The 9882-nt window shown below is 36.7% G+C and overlaps 1 protein-coding gene across 1 annotated transcript; it reads left to right on the top strand.

The window, feature by feature from the left end:
• The first annotated feature begins 6426 nt into the window (after positions 1–6426).
• Positions 6427–7860, top strand: LOC140157809 (neuropeptides capa receptor-like). Its single transcript, XM_072181055.1, has 2 exons — positions 6427–6799; positions 7067–7860. Exons 1-2 carry the CDS (start codon positions 6427–6429, stop codon positions 7858–7860), a joined length of 1167 nt encoding a protein of 388 aa, XP_072037156.1.
• The last annotated feature ends 2022 nt before the right edge of the window (positions 7861–9882 follow it).

Raw genomic sequence — 9882 nt, 5'->3', positions numbered from 1 at the left:
ATTTAAAGATGCATTACATCATGGTCAATTTTAGTTAGGCCAGAAATTGGCCTAACTCTCCATAGAGTCCCGTGTTAAAAATCTTAACCGCAAGGCAATGTCAGTAGTCCACTTGGGAAGCTAGCAAACAGAGGGAGTAGGGTGACTGATCAGATGTGAAAATCTATCAATTGTGCACACATTAATTAAATCAGAGTTTTAAGCTTAAATATAATATCCAGAGTATGCACAATGGGCAAGTGGACTACGGGGTAGTCTATGATAAGAGTAAATAATGAATCTAATATTGTCAATGGTGAGATTTAAATGGACTCGCGGATTGCGCTTGTTTAATGCATAGTGCAGTTTTGTCCACGGCAAATTCGCCGTGACCTTTTCAGCCATAAACCCGCTTAGTGGAGATTAAACCAAAATCGTCGTCCGTATTCCATAGTGGCGTATAGTGGGACGCCGCGAATAAACAACTTTTCGAGAAAATCGGGTTTGAAGAAATGCCCATTTAAAATCGAGTTGTGTAAATCAGACATTCATTATATTTTGTAAATGATGTGAAATTTCTGTAGTAAACTAAATAGATTTTATTGTTATATATTTTCAAAAGAAATAAATACATACTATTGCTGGCAAACTGACAATAAAACTATACGTCACTATGGAAAACGAACAAAACGCAATACCCTAACCTTACGTTAACCGTACGCCACCTCGGTCGCCGTGTAATCCCTATGGCGTTACTTTTCGTCGTTCGTATTCCATAGTGGCGTATAGGTCCGATACGCGTACGCCACTATGACATACGATGTTTTTCATTTTTGCCGACATTTCATAATTATAAAATGTGTATAAAAAGTGGCGTATGGTCGATACGTCACTATGGAATACAAAAATGTCACTTTGTAACTATACGCCACATTTAATTAATTAATTACTAATTAATTAGCTAATTATGACTGATGAGACTTAGAAAAAATGAAAGAGAACATCATTAAAAACATATGTGCCAATTTTCAAAAAAATGACCAAAAATCACTATACGCCACTATGGAATACAGCCGACGAAATATGCAATACTAAACCATTATAGTAATCGATTGTCCAATGCAAATTTCATACCACGTGATAATATTATTCCAATGAGCGATCGAATTGTCCACTACGGTCGACTAATTCAATCGATAATTACGCTATTGACATGTACGGGAGGAGCTCCACTGACTGAGCTTTGGAGTATTTTCACTGGTTTGCTATAATTTACTTATCAAGGCGGCCCCCCATTATTATAAGGACTATGCTAATAATTGAAAGATTGACATGTAGAGAATAAACCATACTTGATTGACAAAAAGTACTAAATTTGTACCTATTACGGTTTCGTGGAACTCCTCTTGCAAATGCGACCAAGTCAGGGCGGCCCGGTGAAGCAAAATGTGCATTGGATTAATACGGAAGTTTGGATAAGATGTAGATTTCCTTTCTCACACAAATGTATGGTCCCCCAGTTATTAACGCTTGTAGCGGGTTAAAAATTCAGATATTTTGAAAAGAATAAGTAACTGAAACACAGAGAAAATCATAGCTTTGATACTTTTTGATATATGACTAATTTTTATATCCTATATCTACAACACAGCGCTACCAGTACGGGTCAATTGCCTATTGTGAGTGCCCCTGTGTTGTGTGCATACATGTAGTTAACAATAACTGCATGATGGAATGCAGTCATTTTCATTATTCATAATTTTTCAATTGAAAATGCAAACTTAAGTAGGCAGCAACACTGGCATTTGGTTTTGCATACACGAGAGGAAGTTTTGAATGAGAAAACGGACGTTTTTGTGAGAAACGGTCAAGTTGGAAAAAATTCAAATTTTCTCATTCTTTTGGATGAGAAACTTCGTGGTGTGTATCAATCATTATTGTCTTTTACTGGTGAGAATCGGGTGGCTCGCATAGTTTACCAAGTTCCGCGCCGTCATTCTACATCTCCTTTGTTCAACTCGCTTCACTGGTTACCGGTTGATAAACGAATTCGATTTAAAATTATTCTTCACGTATTCAAAGTGCTAAATGGACTATCACCGATATATCTCACTGACTACATCGCTACCTACATTCCACCTAGGAAGGGCTTTCGCTCTGAGTACTCGCCTTGTCATCCCCAGGAGTAAGAGAAAAATTGGTGATGGTTCATTTAGTGTGTCTGGTCCAACCTTTTGGAACCAGTTACCGGCTGCACTTCGCACTGCTCTCACAGTTGAATCTTTTAAAAAGGGTGTTAAAACGTATTTTTTCTAATGTATTTTGCTGTTGTTATTTTTGTATATTTGTAAAGCGCAATGTTCATATTTTTGGTATTGCGCTATATCAAGCGCCGTTGTTATGTTATGTTATGTTATGTTAATCAATAATAGTGTGAAAACACACATTGTTTTCTCATCCACAAGAATGAGAAAATTTAAATTGGAGTACCTTTGTGCATGGTTTCTATTCACCAAGTTAATTATAAACACTACAAAAAAGCTAAACTGTCTAATTTATTGTCATCAAGACATAAATAGCGTAACCGGTGAAAATAAAGTGGCGGTGACTTGATGTAATAAAATCAGTCACCAATGCAATACATAAACCTACATACTGCAGTTACTGTCCGTTTTCCTATACACAATACACAGTGCTCTTTCCCATTGACGCGTGACCTTTACAAATAGCCCTACGTTAACAGTATGGGGATATGACTAGTTAACGTCGCTGTGTGAAAAATAACCGGCCAATATTAAAAGTACTCTTCTAAAGTTCTAGAAAATATAGTTTTTAACATGTCCTAAATTTTTAGCTAATTTAGATGTTTGGAAATATTCGTACTTTGGTGTTTTAGTTAATGTTATAGGTAATAGTACATTGCCTAGTTAACGTCGCTGTGTGAAAAATAACCGGCCAATATTAAAAGTACTCTTCTAAAATTCTAGACAATATAGTTTTGTAACATGTCCTAAATTTTAGCAAATTTAGATGTTTGGAAATACTCGTACTTTGGTGTTTTAGGAAGGATATGTAAACGACAGATAACACCAAAAATATGAAGAAATTATTTCTAAACCGTGTTAAGTCAAAAATCATTATGTTGCTCATTTTCAAGAATGCTGGTTTACAAAAAGCACGACATTGTCTGATTTCGTGAACAAAGCCACACATAACATTGTTTCCTTTCGTTTCCTTTATAATCGGTTACCCAACTGAAGCTATGAATACCAGCTTTATTGTGATATCGCACATGAAAACAGTCACTTGTGCACAACCAGAGAAGATCCGATTTAATCAGTTGAGCTGTTTCAATGAGTGTTATCTTGGTTTAATAGCTTTTAATGGGGTTAAGTCCTGCAAAGGTCGAGATGAATTCTACTGTAGACATGACTGCATCATGACTGGTAATGATAAAGAGATCGTGATTTAGCACAAATTTAAATGCAAACTAAAGAGATTTTCTCCTTAACCGATATGAATGAAAGCTCGCTGACATGTCATGGTTATATAAACTTATGATGATTATTTGGCTAAAATTACAGGTTTTACTATCCTAGTTAGCTAACATGCGTGAAACAAAATTATTATGTCAATATGATTGAGTGCCCTGGCCACGATTGTTCATTCGTTGAGTATGCATTGATAGCTTTTATTCCGGGCTTTTATGCTCGTTCATGTGCGTGTCATAAAAAAAACTTTAGATGCTGTTAGGGAGGGCGCTGTTCGATTTCCCCTTGGAGTGTCGCCTAATGGTGTATGCGCCATTAGTGAAGATATATGGTATAGCAATTGATAAGATTCACTGCATTTATAATGGCGAATACCCAGTCTTGTACCCGAGTCACAAAGGTCCACTATACATAAGAGCCGAACCACTGTACATGTTCACGTAACCGCCTCAACTCATTTGCATAATTTTGGAGGTGGGCTGATCGTATTCATGTTCGTCGAACATCTAATTTGCATAGTTTTGGAGGTTTCCATATTTGGGTTTACCTAATTAATTATTAATGACCCGGACGTTGTTTACATCATGACGTCATAGAGCTTGTTACTCGTCCGATTCGAAACACGAAAAACATTTGCACTTTTCTTGCCATATCGCAGCATATTCATGTCTCATGCAGCCTTTGTATACAGTTAGTACCCCATCTTTATTGAGCCCAGCTTACTTCAACTTTAAAGGAACAAGAACATTTTACCAATGGCTGTACTTTATATAGGGTCAACCTGTCCATCCCTATTAAGATCTTCTTGGAACATTGAATTCTTTCATTTCGGATGTAATTTTATCCAGTTTTTTTTTTTAAACTTCAAAGAAATTCACTTTGTTTGGCAATTATGATTTTGAATTTCCAAATCATACACATACGCACAAACATCTCCAGTACATTTTACTAGTAATGTTTAAACGGCCAAAACACATTGCGCATTATACGCATAATATTCAAAATGCGATACGTGTGCGAACACAGTACGCGTATATGACAAACAAGTGTGCTTACGCACAAACATGCGTAGTACATAATTAGCCTCTCGTTATAAAAGGTCAGCAGACCTTGCTCGTCCTTCAACATGTTTGAGGGGAGTATGCCGATTTAATTTGGTTACGTAAGGTATCCTTTCAAAGCAAACACTATGGACCACAAGAGCCTCGTCCAATGGCACAGTCCAATAACCTCAATTACATAATCATAGTGCACAATTTGACCTCAAGTTGCAGAGTTTGAGTTTTTGTACCCAAATCTTCAAAGGTCATTCAATGAATGTACACATGTATTAGGGTATAAGAACTTCCCCTGATAGATGAGAATGTTGTGGATCTTAATGAAATGAACTGGGAATTGTTTCATTGTAAAAGTTCTAATGTTGTCCTCGAGAGAGACAGTTATATATGCTTCGCTATGCATCTGTGTGTTAAAACAGGCTACCATTGCAAAATATTATGAAGCGAGAAAAACGAGCGTCTGGTTGTACATAACACGCGGGCAAGACAGGCAAAACAATAATGTAACATTAATGTTTCACATTCCTTCCCCCTCTATATCAATGTTTAAGCAAACACTTGACTAAACGTCATTTAATTTGAAGGTTACTACTTGTTTATAAAGAATGCAAATGAAGTGCTCAAACCTAAGCATTTTCCTAACACCCCATCCCTCCCCCTCCCCCGCCCCCTTCCCCACCAATCAATGTTGGGTTCTATTAGGCTCCCGTGACCAAACAAATTAGGATTCAAAATTGCAGAGTCCGAACACGGAGGCTATTCATAAGACCCAAATCAACATTGTTACGGGGGAGGAGAGGGTCGAATATGGTGCGTGGACCTCAAGTGTCCCAAGACTAGTTTCCGTACTTTGCGTTTTGTTTACAATTTCCTTTCCGATGGTAATGACATTTTAAAAATAAATAAAAAAATTGACAGTGATTCGTCGTCATCATTAACATTATCACCATCATCATCATCATTATCATCACCATAATCATCATCACACTACCATTGTCAAAGGAATACATTTCTTAAATCACGTTTTTAAACTTCGAGCCTAGTTTGCCACCAAAAAATATCAACTACCAGATAAGGCTCAAATAAAAATAAAGTGAAATATTTACAGTCCATTTAAAAACAAATTTGTTTTAGATAATGATTTGGAAATTCAAAATCATATTTCCAACACAAAGTGAATTTCTTTGAAGTTTTTAAAAAAAAGTGGATTTAATTACATCCGAAATGAAAAAGAATTCGGTGTTTTGGATGATGACACAATAATTTAGCTTTGTCGACAACGGCATATTAGAAATATGATTTCTATGAAACTAGGGGTTTATTTTCTTGCCAAATAAATTTCCATGGCTTAACATTTATTATTCGGATTTAAATTTAACTTATTTTGACTAAACCATCTATGCATTTCTGACTGAAATAAATTTGATGCTCGTATTGTGTATGTGACGTGTTAAAACTAACATAATTTGATCAAAACTTCAAAACTCATTTCCCTGGAAGAGCAGCAAGAGCAAATGATATTTGCTTTGAATTATTTTTGGATATATTCAGTGCGTCGTTCAGTAATAAGAAAATAATTTAATGGTGAGTTGTACATGTTGTAAAATAATCAAATAATATTACGATTCAAATTATTTTTTAGTATCCTTCCGTGTCTAACTCTGTCATAGTTGTGTTACTGGTTTTACTTGGTTTATAACATGCTATAAGATGAAGAAACATCCATTTGGCTGTGCGTTAACCATTAACATAGGCTTTGTACATAGAACCGCCATTGCTAGTCAATGATTTTACCAGGAATCGTACCATTTACCCAGGTCTTAAGAATATGCAGGGGTTCCTTTACATTCTGGCTATTAATTCATCCTAGAGCATAACCAAACTTGCTCTTTTCGACCATGAATACTTTTAACATTTCTAATACAAATCTAGCTTATCCGGGCACCCCTGATGGGGAAACTACCTTTTTTGACCACACTGGCTGTGCGTCGACCATTAACTTAAGCTTTGTATCTGACACCGTCATTGCATATCAATTGCTTTACCCGGAATCTGTACGTATTCTTACCACATACATCGTACCATTTATCCTGACATTCGGGCTTCTTGTCAACTTCTCTTTTCTCTTCACACTGGCACGTATAAAAAGCATGAGAACCATCACCAATGCGTATCTGGCGAATCTTTCCATAGCTGATCTTTGCTTCATTATCTTCGTCGGTCTTCGCTACATCTGGACAATCGCTAATTCACCATATGTGATGCGATCAAGCAAAATCAGTCGGAACTCGGCCATAATGAATTTTCAGTTTCCTATAGGATAGTAAAAAGCATTTACAAAGCTGGATTTTGCAGTAAACCCCATTGAAATTGAACAACCAGTTCCAAAGATATGAGCAATTTAAGAGTTTCCAAGACAAGAGGAAACAAAAGGAAAACCTTTCTTTGTTTGGCTATATCTCAAAATCAATATTTCCGAGTTCCGACTTATTTGGCTTGATCGCATCACATATGTGTTCACGAATCCATTCAATCAAGACGCGGGTTGTATCTTGATGGATGGCATCGTGTACCTCGCCTACTTTGCCTCCAACGGTATAGTAAATTTGGTAAGCTATGAAAGGTACTTAGCTATTTGTCATCCACTTAAGTACAGATATTTCAATAGTAACAAACGCACAGCGAAGATGGTTGTTATCACATGGCTTGTCGCATTTGCGCTTACTGCTTCCATGGCCCCTGACGCTATTCACGCAGAGTGTGTCCGTGTACTATGGCCCGATCGTCAGCAGTATCATAATTTACCAAGAGCGTTGTATCGGTGCTCGTCAATTTCGCCGATTTTCATAAACTACCCAATAATACAAGTGGTCTGTTTTCTTATCACATTCTGTACCAATATCGTTTTCTACACGCTGATTATTTGGACTTTAATGAAACGCACAGATATAAGTGAAACTTTACAGCAGATGCCGAATAAGATACAGAAGGTTAACTCACAAGTGGCACGCATGCTGGTTTTCAATGCTGTGGCTTTCTTTGTATGCTTGATGCCATTTCAGCTTTACCAGCTTCAGAGACTTTTTGAGAATCTAAGTGATGGGAGACTCGTTCTTCTAACAAAGGATAAAAGTGTGATGTTGTTCTGGATATCAACAATTTTGAATTGTATCAATGCCTCGATTAATCCTGTCATATACAATGTCGTTAATCCAAGATATAGGAGGGCGTTGATGGAGGCGTTTGGATGCTGTCGTGTATCTGAACAGCAGAATAAGAGTAATTGGTTGATGAAACCGTTTACAGGGACAACAAGTTTAGAATTAGATTAGCGTATTGATCCTGGAATCCGATTCATAATGAGTTACAGCGAATCTTAATTTTGATCCAGGTTAGAGGTAAAAAAGGCAACCGTTACTACTAGTTTCACAGCATACCCTCACTTACGATCATTGGGTATACCGATCATCAGACGGATAATTTGTCATGGTTTCAACTCAACACAAAAGCATATACATGTATATACATTCTGTGGTGTCGAAACCAGGACAAACCTAACCATTCAGCACAGTCTTTACTCCAAAAGTAGTCGAAAGTGCTCAACCACTATAAATAGTGGGGCGTAATATAAGTATTATTTTCAGGTGACTAACTTTGGAATTAAAAGTGCTCAAACCCATTACAGGTGAGCGTAGAAACAAATTCAAAGTATAGACCTCTGGAAAAGGCAACCGTTACTACTAGTTTCACAGCATACCCTCACTTACGATCATTGGGTATACCGATCATCAGACGGATAATTTGTCATGGTTTCAACTCAACACAAAAGCATATACATGTATATACATTCTGTGGTGTCGAAACCAGGACAAACCTAACCATTCAGCACAGTCTTTACTCCAAAAGTAGTCGAAAAACCACTATAAATAGTGGGGGCGTAATATAAGTATTATTTTTCAGGTGACTAACTTTGGAATTAAAAGTGCTCAAACCCATTACAGGTGAGCGTAGAAACAAATTCAAAGTATAGACCTCTGGAAAAGGCAACCGTTACTACTAGTTTCACAGCATACCCTCACTAACGATCATTGGGTATACCGATCATCAGACGAATAATTTGTCATGGTTTGCAACTCAACACAGAATGCATATACATGTATATGCTTTGTGTTGAGTTGAAACCAGGACAAATTATCCGTCTGATGATCGGTATACCCAATGATCTTTACTGTGAAACTAGTAGTAACGGTGCCTTTTCCAGAGGTCTATACTTTGAATTTGTTTCTACGCTCACCTGTAATGGGTTTGAGCACTTTTAATTCCAAAGTTAGTCACCTGAAAAATAATACTTATATTACGCCCCCACTATTTATAGTGGTGAGCACTTTCGACTACTTCTGGAGTAAAGACTGTGCTGCCATGGCTAGGCTCGTCCTGGTTTCGACACCACAGAATGTATATACATGTATATGCTTTTGTGTTGAGTTGAAACCATGACAAATTATCCGTCTGATGATCGGTATACCTAATGATCGTAAGTGAGGGTATGCTGTGAAACTAGTAGTAACGGTTGCCTTTTCCAGAGGTCTATACTTTGAATTTGTTTCTACGCTCACCTGTAATGGGTTTGAGCACTTTTAATTCCAAAGTTAGTCACCTGAAAAATAATACTTATATGTTATAGTACCTGTTAAGATGCAGTTTGAATATAAGAATCATATCATTTGTTATCATTTCGGAAGAAAATAATATTATTCATTACGCTATAGACAGCTTAAATAATTTGCCCTATTTTACCAATGTTTTAGTTGAGAAGTAGGGTAGTTAAACAAATATAATATTTTAAGCATGAATCCTCTAGCCAACTGTTACCTATACTTTACATTCGATTAATCAGCGAGGAAAACATTTATTCACAATTGATCGTCATTTATAAGCTATATACCTGAATATACATGTAAAACGTTGCCACCATTGTCAAACGTGTTGAATCGGCCTTCTACTGGTTAATAAAACGAACTGGAAACGATGTGTAGATTTGGTAGGAATTTATTATCTTATTAAATCATAGACCGAATCCATGTTGTAGAGAGTTCTCTCAACACGCGCCACGGGGTTTTTACCGTCTCCCATTGTTCGAAACTGGTTCGAACTGGATCTTAATGATGAATAGATCAGTTATGAAAAAGATAGGAATCGATCGGAATCCGAATGGTATTTCTATTCCTTATTTTTTGTATATAATAACATTACTAAAAAGGTCGATTGCCCTCAAAATTCAGCAATGTTACACAATTCCCCTTCGTTCAAGATGATGTCCTCATCAGTCACATAACATTCATAACATTGGATCA

Source organism: Amphiura filiformis, chromosome 7, assembly GCF_039555335.1.
Source record: "Amphiura filiformis chromosome 7, Afil_fr2py, whole genome shotgun sequence".
Classification (NCBI taxonomy): domain Eukaryota; kingdom Metazoa; phylum Echinodermata; class Ophiuroidea; order Amphilepidida; family Amphiuridae; genus Amphiura; species Amphiura filiformis.
This window is presented reverse-complemented; position numbering and strand designations above follow the sequence as displayed.

Excerpts from the sequence above, each read along its gene's own strand:
- LOC140157809 (XM_072181055.1), top strand. The coding sequence starts at position 6,427 with ATGAATACTTTTAACATTTCTAATACAAATCTAGCTTATCCGGGCACC. Across the intron at positions 6,800-7,066 it reads ACCATATGTGATGCGATCAA|ACGCGGGTTGTATCTTGATG; the intron begins GCAAAATCAGTC and ends CATTCAATCAAG.